General features: G+C 49.8%; 1 protein-coding gene across 1 annotated transcript in view; it reads left to right on the forward strand.

The window, feature by feature from the left end:
- The first annotated feature begins 3,774 nt into the window (after nucleotides 1-3,774).
- The window catches only part of MMP25 (matrix metallopeptidase 25), a 28,072-nt gene continuing 18,938 nt past the window's right edge, over nucleotides 3,775-12,908 (forward strand). Inside the window, exon 1 of the mRNA XM_082358740.1 lies at nucleotides 3,775-12,629. Coding sequence (XP_082214866.1) covers nucleotides 12,540-12,629 — 90 coding nt within the window. The 5' untranslated portion in view covers nucleotides 3,775-12,539. The remainder of the gene's footprint in view (nucleotides 12,630-12,908) is intronic.

Below are 12,908 nucleotides of genomic sequence, written 5' to 3' on the forward strand. Positions count from 1 at the left end.
GGGCCAGAAGCCCGAAATCAAGGTGTGGGCAGGGTTGGCTCCTCCTTGAGCCCCTGACAGGCATCTCTCCCACACTGCTCTCCCAGCTCCATGGTCCATCACCCAGAGCTCCCCGTGCTCCTTCCGCAGGTCTTATCCCCTGGCAACCACTGATCTGCTCTACTTTGCCTCTTCCAGATTGCTCTCTGAATGGAGTCGTGTCTGATGTGTAGTCTTTTGTGCCTGGCTGCTTTTTTAGTTCCCCAGCCAGGGATCGAACCGGGGCCCAAGGCAGTGAAAGCACCAAGTCCTAACCACTGGACCGCTAGGGAAGTCCCTGCTCCTGGCTGCTTTGACCCAGCATAATGCTGCTGTGATTCATCCATGTCGTACATATCAGTGGAATCAATAGGGTTGAGAAGTTTCAAATCTAAAGGAAAGTTGCTGAAATAACACAATGAATACCCTCCACTTAGGTTCCCAATGGTGGACGTTTTGCCACATTTGCTTTCTTGCTCTCTTACACGACACACACTGGCACACATTTTACTAAACCGTTGGCTACTTCAGCTTGCATCTCTGAGGACGCAGATATCCCCCTACATAATCATGTACCATTATCACATGTGATCAACTGAACATTTCTCTTTAGACCCCTTTCATCTGAAATACTCCCCTTGCCTTCTTTTTTTGTTTGTTTTTTAATATTTATTTATTTATTTTGGCTGCGCCGGATCTTAGTTGTGTCCCACAGGATCTTCTGTTGCGACATGCATGCGGGATCTAGTTCCCTGACCAGGGATTGAGCCCGGGCCCCCTGCATTGGGAGCGCGGAGTCTTACTCACTGGACCACCAGGGAGGTCCCACTCCCCTTGCCTTCTTATGTGTCTTTCGGGATATTGGCTTTTGGGGGAAGAATACAAGTAGCTGTTTTCCAAAATGTTTCTCAGACTTATCCAGGATAATGTATTTAGATTTAGTTTGTTCTTAACAGCTGTAAGGTATTTCATCCAATGTTTATGCCCCGACTTATTTCTCCACTCTCCTATCAATGAACACTTAGTCTTCTGGCACTTCTTCAACATTATAAACAATGTTCTAATGCACATCCTTGTACATAGATCTCCATGAACACTTGGATGGAAATTTTATGCTGTCATCATTCTAGAAGTAGAATCAGTGGGGGGAGGTGTTCCAGTGATCTCTTGCTGGGTAATAACTATCCCACCATTTAGAGGCTTGGAACAGCAAGTTATTTTTTTAAATTATTCTTTAGAACTTTTTTTTTTTTAATTTATTTTTGGCTGCGTTGGGTCTTCATTGCTGCATGCGGGCTTTCTCTAGTTGTGGTGAGCGGGGACTCCTTCGTTGCGGTGTGCGGGCTTCTCATCGTGGTGGCTTCTCTTGTTGCAAAGCACAGGCTCTAGGCGTGCAGGCTCAGTAGTTGTGTCACACGGGCTTCATGTGGGATCTTCCCGGACCAGGGCTCGAAGCCGTGTCCCCTGCATTGACAGATGGATTCTTAACCACTGCGCCACCAGGGAAGCCCAGCAATTTGGTTTTCTCTCTCACAGTTTTGAGGGTTGGCTGGGTTCTGCCGGGATCTCATGCAGTTGCAGGTAAGATGGTGGCCGGGGCTGGAGTCGTCAGATGGTTTCTCCGCTCCCATGTCTGGCGCCTGGGCTGGCTGGCTGGGTCAGGTGGGACGAGATAGCATTTCTTTCTTCACGCAGCCTCTGCACGCGTCTGCCTGGATTTCCTCCCAGCGAGGCTATCCCGGACTCCTCAGGTGGCAGCCGACTTCCCCAAAAACGAGGTTCCAAGAAGCCTGGGCAGAAGCTGCCGGGCTTCTTAAGACTCAGAAGTTCCCAGAACCATCACTTCTACAGCATGCTACTGGTCAGGCAAGGCACTGAGTCAGCCCAGGTTCCAGGGGAAAGGAGTGGATTCCACTTCTCCACAGGAGGAGTAGAGGAGAATTTGCAGCCATCTTTTACCTACCACAGAGGTTATGCTCTTCAGTTTTATTAAATATCGCCCAACCGGTTTCCAAAGGGTAGGTATGAATTTACACTCTGTAATCAGAAGTCCAACTCCATTTTTGATGTTCGCTGATAGCCTGAAAGCCTCAGGCTTCCCTCTTCCCTCTTGTGTCCCACATCTGGTCAAGCTGATAAGAAGGCCCTGATGCTCGCTCCCTTGCACAGGCGGGAAATTGAATTCAGGAAAGCCCTGGCCAGTGTGGAGGGGCCCTCAGCCCAGTCTCACCCTCTGACCACAGTGAAAGCTCTTCCTCACTCTCTGAAGCCATTTCTGACCTGCTTGGGAACCTGCCCTGCTCCTCCCAGGAAGCCTCATTATGTGAGTCATCAATCTCGTCCTACTCTCTTGCTGTGTGTGACCTCATCAGTCTTCACCTCTGAACCAAATTTTGTGTGAAGGGTTTGATCCCATCACGGAGCAACCAGGAAACACACTCCTATCGGCAGAGTGTGAGTTTCATCTAGCCCGCGTACCTGGCTAATACTTGGCATCATCAGACTTTTTAATTTTTGCCAATCCGATGACAAACATGGTGTGAGATAATAGAAAAAATATATATCGGTCTCTGCCCTCAGTTCCTGGTACAAAGCTCCTGAAATCCTTGTAAATAGGGATGCCAGGAGAAGTGAGGTTTTCATTAAGTTGGTGTCAGTGAAGTGGGATTTGCTAGAACTCATGGAAACATATGGCTTGGGAAGAGAAAGGATAAAAGGGCAGGGGAGATGGAGATTTTGATTCCTGGTGGCCACGTGGTCACCCATGGTCTGGAGAAGCAGCTGTGCTGTACTCAGGTACTAAAGGTAAAAGCTGGCAATGGAATTTAGGGATGGACCCAACTCCCAGGGAGTTGGTTCAGTTGAGGCAGAAGGAAATGAAAACTAATAAGAAAACGGCAAATGATTCAATTGTTTATTGTTATCGGTAATAGCTAAAATGAAATTAAAAGAGAGTGCTGGGTGGAACCTTGATACTGATCAGATTTTGGTGAGTCTGAGCTTTGGCCACTAGCCTAATGCCACCCACTGAGGGAAAAGTCACGCAGGGACAACCATAAGTACCTCTGAGACCTCAGGTCACCAGGAAGGTAGTCCAGGTGGGGGAAGGGCAAAACCAAGAAACTGCTGAAAGCAGGGGGACAGTGTGGAGGGTTTTTTTCATTTCGTGGATCAGTATCATCACTTTCTTGAAGACCCTTTATTGAAATGGCTTGTGAGAGTAACTAGCTTAGGGGCTGTTCTTTGGTTTTGAGTCTGCAGAGTGGAAGGGCATGTCTGGGTTGATTCAGGACCCACAGCTCAGTATGAAAGAATCACAGATGGTTATAAGTGATCCAGACCCACAGGAGGTTATTCCCGAGGGAACAGCCAGCCTGCTAGACTGAATAAAAGCCACAGTAAGGTCTGATTACCCTGAGAAGGAGAGCTATCCGTCTCACCCCATAAATGCCAAGTGGAACACCGCAGATGAAGGGGCTGACAACTCTGTATGCTAGCCACGTGGGGCTGGCTTTAAAATGACCTGGATATTCGCCCACCAAATATGCCCCTTACCCCGACCACCCTCTGGTTGGGGGGTGGCCCTTTTGCATGGGTACCCCACATAACCTGACTGCTGCAAAACTGAAGGACCGTTCAGGAAGCCTTATAAATCTGCGGTCCCAGCTCCCCTTCATGGGTCTTACTAAAGAAAAAAAATTAGGTTAATTAACAAGAAAATGGGGGGACTTCCCTGGTGGCACAGTGGTTAAGAATCCACCTGCCAATGCAGGAGACATGGGTGTGAGCCCTGGTCCGGGAAGATCCCAAATGCCGTGGAGCAACTAAATCCGTGCGCCACAACTACTGAGCCTGCGCTCTAGGGCCTGCGAGCCACAACTACTGAGCCCGCACGTGCCTAGAGCCTGTGTTCCACAAGAGAAGCCACCGCCATGAAGAGTAGCCCTCCCTCGCCGCAACTAGAGAAAGCCCAGCAACAAAGACCCAACGCAGCCAAAAATAAATAAATAAATAAATAAATTTAGTTATTAAAAAAGAAAAAAGAAAATGGGGAAAGGCAGAGGAGAGAATCAAGAGACAAGAGACAGGTCTTGGCAGGGTGAACATTTTTAAAGGGTTATTAAGAAATAAGGTGAATAAAACGAATATTGTTAGGAATGAAACAAAGAGGAAAACGAGAGGAGAGAAGGACTTCCTTGGCGGTCCAGTGGTGGAGACTCCACGCTTCCATTGCAGGGAGCACGGGTTCAATCCCTGGTTGGGATCCTGCATCCCACATCCCGCATGACGCGTGGCATGGCCAAAAAACAAAAAACAAAAAAAATCAGGGGGCTAGCAACCTGGGGAGAAGGTGGACTCAAGTCCCAGAACCAGCTCTGGAGATTCTGCTTGGCCAGGAAAGTTTTTAAAGGGGAAAAAGGGAAGGTACTCTCAGTTAATCACTGACTGTCAGTTTCTTTTTCTTTGACCGCACCTCGCTGGCAAGTAGGATCTTAGTTCATTGGAAGAGTGGAGTCTTAACCACTGCGCCACTGGGGAAGTCCCCTCAGTTAATCACTGAGATAGGGGGTCTGAATCATCACCATCTCCTGTTGGGTGCAGCCTTGTCGACTCCTTGTGATCTTTCTTTAGATGCCACCTTGTTCACACAGTTTCTTCACGAGATTACTGAAGGGGAAGCTAGGGAAGAGATCTAATCATCTGTTAATTCCTTATTCTTCATTTCTATTTCTTTGATCTAAGGAAAGAATCAGGTTAGGCTAAGTATTGTGTGATCAAAAGATTTGAAAGGTGTGCTTGGGCCGGAGGTTAGTTACAATATGGCTTTGCTAAAGTGACAAGACAAAAGGGACCTCCTGCAGAGAGCTCTTTCCTGCAAAGAGCTCTTTCCTGCAAAAAGCTCTTTCCTGAAAAAAGCTGCTTACAGATCCCCATTGTCAGACATCACTCCATTTCTAGGGGATTAGGGGTGAAGGTCCATCTTCTGTAACTTCTTCCTGCTGACATAGGGTGTCGTAGTCTTAGAGTGGAAGATGTCGACATGCTTCTATAGCATCTCTTCGCTGACAATTTTAGTTGCCCGCTTACATATACGGGCAGAGTAAGCTACAATTATTTTGACGCCCACAAAGATACAGATTATTATGAGCAATAGTGTTAACCGCATTCTCCTGAGGCCAGTACTTGGAATTGTGCTAGCCAAAGAGTCAGTACTGCTCAAAATGGAGCAGCTTATGTCATGGCTGCAGTCTGGTCATCATGCTTTCTCCCTCTGGGGGACAGTTACAGTATCTGTAAAGTAACTCAAGAATGTGCGTCAGACACTGAAAGAGTCTGTGACTCTATTGTCCTGATCATTAACTGCTTGAGCCTGCTCTTCTGTGACTCAGGGAGGCTTAGGAGACTTCAGCTTTTCTACAAACAAGAGGCAGGGGACATTGGAAGGGCCTTTGTACTTGGGGGGAGGCGGGGGTACCGCAGTGTTCTGCTCGGTTTCAATTCCTCCCTTCTGCCTCTCCCTAATCCCACCCAAGCAACCACTGATCTGCTTTCTATCCGTCTAGATTGGTTTGCATTTGCTAAATATAACTGGAATCATATAGCATGATCTATTTTTTTGTCTGCCTTCTTTTGTTTTCCACATTAACTTTTTTTTCTTATTGTGGTAAAATACACATACATAAAATTTACTATCTTAACCATTTTTAAGTATACAGGTTGGCGGCATTACATGCAGTCACAATGCTGTGCAGAAATCACCACCATCATCCCCATAACTCCTTTCAGCTTGTAAAACTGAAACTCTGTCCCCATTAAACACAAACTACCCCTTCTCCCCACCCTTGGCCCCTGGCAGTCACCACTGTACTTTCTGTCTCTGTGAGTTGCAGTACTCTAAGTACCTCATATGAGTGGGAATCCTGTAGTATTTGCCTGCCATTAAGTCTTTTCAAGGACAATTTCTGTTGATTTTTTTTTTCCTTTGAACTGGCCATATTTCCTGTTTCTTTGTGTGTCTTGTGATTTTTTGTTGAACACCGGACATTTAAATCTAATAATGTGGTAACTCTGGAAGTCAGATTCTCCCCCTCCCCAGGGTTTGCTGTTTTTTGTTGTTGTTTGGGGGCTTTTTTTTTTTTTTTTTTATTGGAATGTTGTAGGCTGTCTCTGTGACTGAGGTGTGAACTTAATGTGTTCTTAGGTCTTTTCTGAGCCTTTCCTTGGGCACACGCAGTCACTTGCTAATTTTCCCCATAGATGCAGTTTTTTTGTTTTGTTTTGTTTTGTTTTAACGTTCTAGTCTTTAATGTCTGACTCCTGAAAGGGGAAAATCGTTAAAAGATGGGGGTTAATACTCAATGCTCTGTGGTGACCTAAATGGGAAGGAAATCCAAAAAAGAGGGGATATATGTATACGTATAGCTGATTCACTTTGTTGTACAGTAGAAACTAACACAACATTGTAAAGCAACTATACTCCAATAAAAATTAATTTAAAAAAAAAGAAGGGGGTTAAAAAGGGGTCCCGGCCCTTTAAATCCCACCCCCCTCTGGCAGTCACTTCACCCAGAGGGGCGGGGGCTGCAGCAGCGGGGGAGGTACCACAAGAATGGCTGCTGCCCCTCTGTTTGCAGCTCCCTGATCAGAAGCATTGATCAGTCTCAGCCTTCAGAGCCCAGATACCCCATCTTCGGAGGACAGGGTCCTTTTTGCTCACCTTCCTTCCTGCAAGCTCTCCAGGTGGGGGATGGGCAGCTACTACTGAAATGAGAGCTGAAATTGATGGCCATTTACTATCCAGGCTTCCCCTGGAAGTTGTAAGCCTTCAGGGTTCCAGAATAGTTCCATCAGACAGATTCTGCCAGTGCAATTGTTGTCCAGGTGGGGAGACAGATTCCTGGTGCTTCCTACTCCACCATCTTCCCAGAATCTTCTCCGATCCAAAGCCTTTTGCACAACAGTGGGTGAAACGGTCGGGGAGTGAAGAAGGGAACTTCCCAGGACTCCTTGACACAGGAGCCGCACTCACTGTGGTACCAAAACCTATTGGTGAAGCCCTGACTTGGCGGCAATTAGATTGAGAAAACAGAACGTAGAAGTGCCAGCGTTCATGAGATTATGGAAGTTGGAATGTTTAAACAGGCTTTATGTAAAGAAGCCGTGTCTCCTTTACCTAGTGTTTTATGGGAATGGATATTATGTCCTGCTGGGAATGTTTCCCCTACCTGGTATTGTAAACTCCAAACCTGTAGATGGAGTCCCAGCGGAGGCCACGTCTAGGAATGTAAGGGTCGATTGAATTAAGGTAAAAGTCCTACTAACTGGAATTCTACTAATTGGAATATTCCATCAGACTTTCTGTGAAGTGCCTCTTTTACCTGAGTGCCATTACGGGGATTGACACTGTATCTGACTGGGGAATGTTTCCCTAACTAGTACTGTGAAACAGAAGGTGTGCAAATCCTCCCTTCAAGCAAGGTTCCTTGGACGTGCTAAACAGGAACCAGTAAGATTGCCCTAGTCTACACAGCATTGAATAGAAGGTGGGGTGCTGGCAGGGACAGAGTCTCTGTGTGGTAGCCCTATGTGGAGTGTAGACTGGGGCTTAAGGCAAAAGCCTGTGAGCACCTCCCAGCGATGACTACTGGGACTTTCAACTGGAGAGTTTCCAGGGTTATTTACTACCTTGTTTTCAGACGTTAATTGAAGCTACCTCATGACTGAAGGACATAAAATGATCTTAAAACCTGAAATACCCATTACGTCTAGGGTGATGTCAGAGAAATGCTCTAATGGGGATGGCAGAACCCAGAAGAGTTCCATCATAAGATGGAAATGGTTTTTACAAGATGGTGCTGCCTGGGGAGACCGTCACCGTCATGAGGAGGGAGCCTCTCTTCTCCGAGGACGGAATCCGGATCTGTGTGAGCAGCTCTGGATTCCGCCACTTGGACAGTGAGTGCCCTATTAACAGCTCTCGATTGACCAACAAGGAGATGCTTGGTTTGTGGGCAGCAGTTCCAAGGTGAACAGACAACCTCCTCTTTGGAAGGCCACCACTGTGATCACAGAGTGTGAAAACAGATCAATCTGGTGGGCTGAACTGCAAGCTGTTTTCCTAGCCATGATGGGAGAATTGGCAGTGGTGAAATTCCCTGTGTTTTGTTTTCTACCGACTCACGGTCAGGCAGGAGGGCAACGGAAACCTGGCCTGTTAAAGGGATGCCTAGGGAATTCCCTGATGGTCCAGTGGTTAGGACTCTGCTCTTCCACTGCAGGGGACACTGGTTCGATCCCTGGTCGGAGAACTAAGATCCCACATGTAGCACAGCATGGCCAAAAAATAATAATAATAATTAAAAATAAATAAATAAAATGATGCCCATATGGGACACAGCCCTGTGGAAATAACTATGGAAATTTGAGGGGTGCTTGAAAGTAGGACACAGCACATCAATGCCCATCCTTGGAACTCACTTCCAGCTTAATAAGCAGAGATTCCTATGTGTTCACTTAAGGTGGCCGCCACCTAGGCCCATAAGATAAATGGACACGGGGTCCCTACAGCAATGCTGAGTTGGGCTGAATCTGGACATGGTCCTCTTGTACCCCCTGAGGCACGAAATGCCAATAAGAGCTGTTTTGTCAACAAGCAAGAGACAGAGAATGGAGATAGTTATGTGGCAGATTCCCTGGGGGGAAGGCCTGGATCGTAACTGGCAAGTGAGACTAATGCTGGTATCCCTGGGGGTACAGATGGGTCCTGCTGGGAATAGACACCGACTCTGGACTGGGCTTTGCTTAGCCGGTGTAGATGCAAATGCTCAGAATAATATAAAAGAACTGGAACAGAAGATATTGTGACAATTTGGGTGGCCGATCATCATTTCTTCAGACCAAGGACCCCACTTTATAGCCCATAATGTCCAGAGTACTAGTTTGGTAGAGAATTGGAGCAAGCAGTTAAAGCATTAGTTGTTTAAAATGGGACAAATAAAGAGCTGGCTTATACTCCTCCCTGTGTAACACAGGTATGAGTGCGGCCAAAGGAGTGTCCCCACTGGGTAGATGTCTCTGTTTTTCTGGTGGATCTGGGGAAGACAGCGTGGGGAGAAATGCTGGTAAGACTATGTGGTTTTTCCCAAGGGAGGAGGATGTTCATATAACAACTCATTTTTTTTTTTCTCTTTCTTTCTTCCCCACATCATCACAACTTTTTTTCTTCCTACCTGGTTCCATGACCAGGGCTGCAAATACAAGTGCCCCAAACAGTGATGATTCCTAAATAAGAGATTGCAACTATACGTCAAACCTTATGTTAGAATTCCTAAGGGACTGATGGGGCAGGATGTGCCTTCACCCCCTCTGACAAAATTGGCATTGACAGTAAATGCAGCTATAGTGATGCTGGTAAAGATAGGCCACCAGTTCTGCACCTGTGTGACCTCAACCTCTGTGGACCGAGGGGGAGGCACCGGCTAGACTAGTATAGCTGCCTGCAATCTGGACCAGCACAGTGGCCGAACCTAACATCCCTTCCAAAGGTGGAAGCTTTTAGGTGTCAATGTAGAGAAGGAGGAACAGTAGCTAAGGGTAAAGTAATGGATAAATGAATTATGTCATGAGGGAAATCCAGTATTACATTAACACCTTGAAAGAGGCTCAGAGCAAGAGATGATATTCTCTGTTAGCTCGATTATACCAGATGCCTGGAAGGGTGAAGCTGTATGTGCCAAGACCACTCCTGCTTTTGGAACCTAACAAGATTAGACGGAAACTTGAGACCCTAAGCGGCTTCACCCTGGCGGACAATTTCATATGATACGATGATGGACTGGAGTGATTGCTGATGGCATGGGATTCTGTAACATGCCAGTATCTTTCAAGTTGCATATTGTTTTGCTGTAAGGGTTCCATGGCCAGAGACAAGGGGGCGGGCTGTGAAATAATAGAAAATATGTCTTTTGGTCTCTGCCTCTGGTTCCTGGAACAGAATTCCTAAAACCCTTGTAATTTCCTAAGTGATAAGAGTACTAGGAGAATCTTTTGTTCTAATATTTGGTCTCTGTCCCCAGTTTCCGACCCAGGGCTCCTAAATCCATCAGAATTTCCTGGGTGATAGGGGTGTCTTTTGTTCTAATGAGGTGACTCTGGGTGGGCTTCTCGATAGCTCCTGGATGGGGGCTGGTCACCTGAAGCTTGGAACTTTCAATCCCACCTCTCATGCTCCAGGGAGGGAAGAGGGGCTGGATATTGTTAATAATTAATCATGCCTACGTGATGAGCCTCCATAAAAATCCCCAAAGTATGAGGTGCAGAGAGCTTCTGGGTTGGTGAACACATCTACATGCCAGGAGGGTGGCACACTCCAGCTCCACGGGGACAAAAGCTCCTGGGCTGGGGACCCTTCCAGACCTTGCCCGATGTATCTCTTCATCTGGCTGTTCATCTATATTCCTTATCCTATTTTTTTATTACATAAAAAGCTGGTAAATGTAAGTAAGTGTTTCCCCAAGTTCTGTGAGCTGTTCTAGCAAAGAATCAAGTCCAAGGAGGGGTAAGTCATGGGAACCTCTGATTTGTAGCCAACTTGGCAGAACTTGGGGTGACCTGGAGACCTCCTACTTGTGATTGGCATCTGAAATGGGGGGCAGTCTCGTGGGACTGAACCCTTAACCTGTGGGGTCTTCAATAACTCTGGTTACTATCAGAATTGAAGAATCGTAGGACACCCAGCTGGTGTCACAGAGAATTGCCCGATGTGGGGAAAACCCCCACACATCTGGTGTCAGAGGTTAAACATTGTGAGTGTGGTAGTGTGTGAGAGCAAAGGAGAAACACCAGGAGGAGGCGTGGACGTTTTTATTGCATACGGGATCCGTTACGGACTGAACCAGTGTCCCTAAATTTGTATGTTGAAGTCCTAATCCCCAATCAAAATGTGGGGATTTGGAGATAGGTCTTTAAAGAGGTGATTAAGGTAAAATGAGGCCATTAGGGTGGGCCCTCATCCAATGTGACTGGTGTCTTTATGAGAAGAGGGGATATGGACCGCAAAGAGACACCAGGGCTGCGTGGGCACAGAGGAAAGACCACGTGAGGACACAGGGACAAAACAGCCACCCGCAAGGTGAGGAGAGAAGCCTGGAAAAATCGACGTTGCCTGCACCTTGATCTTGGACTTCCGGCCTCCAGAACTGTCAGGAAATAAATTTCTCACGTTGTTCAGGCCACCTGGTCTGTGGTAGTTTGTTATGGCAGCCCCAGCGGATCAGCACAGGATCGCAGTGTTTTAGTTTGCATCTCTAGCTTGCTAATCCTGCTCACTATTTATTTTGTTTAAAACACACATGGGGTTCCGTGGCTGCCCTGCTTGCACCACAGACTGAGCTCTTTCACTCAGCCGCCCTCGCCAGGAAGTCCACCCCCACCTTCCTCCTCATCCTTCTCCAGCTGCTCGGCCTCCCAGCACCCGGCTCCCCGGGGGGCGTGAGGGGCGGCTGTGCCTCCGGGATCTCCGGCTATTCACCCCCTCCTCCGCCCTGCGCTCCCGGCCCGGGGCCGGCGCTCCAGCTCCTGCGAGGATGTTACTGGATTTTAAATGCCTAGTACCTGCCCCGAAGTAGCCCCCGGGTCTGGGATCTAGAGTTGCTAGGACCACCGCGTAGGAAGCAGAGACCCGCGCAGCCCACGTGGTTGGGGGAATGAATTCGGTGACCACAGGCAGCCGCACGCGCGCACACGGGGGCCGCGGGCGGAGATGGGCGGGGGGCGTGCCAGGGCCCCGCGGAGGGGGAAGCTGGCCAGCCTCCTGCCGCCCGGAAATCCCCCCTGCGCTTGGCCGGCCGAGCGTCCTGGGGTCTCCGGGAAGGGCGGCTGGGGGAAGGGGAGGACCCCGAGCCGCCCCTCCCCCGGGCCCGGCTTCGCGGATCTGAGAAAGCAGAAGCGAGCTGCGCTCCGGGGAGTCCCACCGGAGCCGGGATCTGGGAAGAGAAACTTGCGGCCGGGGCTGGGGCCGCGCCCCGCGCTCTCTGAAGCGCTCGGAGGAGAGGTCCTGGGTCCGGGAGGGGTCCTGCGTCACCACCAGGCCCGCCTCGTCTCGCTGGAAGACCGAAGGTCCGGCCCTTTCCCCTGCTGCGCCGTCTTCGCCTAGTGGGGTGCGCCTAACCCGCCCCTCCCCGACCGGTCCGCCGCTCCAGTCCGGAGGAGGGGCCGTCGGCGCGGACAGGACCGGCCCGCATCCCCGAGAGGCGGCCGTCGCGGACCCGGAGCCCGAGCTTCCGCCCCCTTCCCGCACCCTCTCAACTCTGCCGGCCCTCCGCTGGACGCCCCTGTGCCCCCGCATCGTGCCTCCCAGGGTCCCGGATCCCCGAGCGGCCCCCCATCCCCTCGCCCACTCCTCGCATCCCGCGCCGGGTCCCCTGAGCCTCTCTGGGCCCCTCATCTCCTCCCCCGGATCCCCAGGGCGGCGCGGGTCAGGGGCCCTCGAGCTCCGCCGGCCGCCAGGGCAGGACCGCGCCATGCTCCGGCTCCTGGCGCTCTTGCTCCCGTTGCTGCCGCCGCTCGCGCGCGCCCGGGAGCCCTCCGCGCAGGACGTGAGCCTGGGCGTGGTGAGTGCCAGGGCTCGCGGGCTCCTGGACCTGCAGGGGGGCTGGGAGAGGGAAGCCGGGGCCTGGACTCCCGGGTTCAGAGGAAGCTGGGGGCGGATTCAAATGTCCAAAGAGTGACCGGGGATGCAGACAGGGGACCCGAATTATTGGATCCGTCAGGAGGTTCGGGCCCGAATTTGGAAATCTGGAAAGGGGCTGGGGGGGGGAGGTGGGGACTCTTGGGAACAGATGAACAAGGGCAAACCCAGGGCTGGAGGGCCTGTACCTTGAGATAGGGAG

Source organism: Balaenoptera borealis (genome assembly GCF_965194805.1).
Source record: "Balaenoptera borealis genome assembly, chromosome: 16".
Lineage (NCBI taxonomy): Eukaryota > Metazoa > Chordata > Mammalia > Artiodactyla > Balaenopteridae > Balaenoptera > Balaenoptera borealis.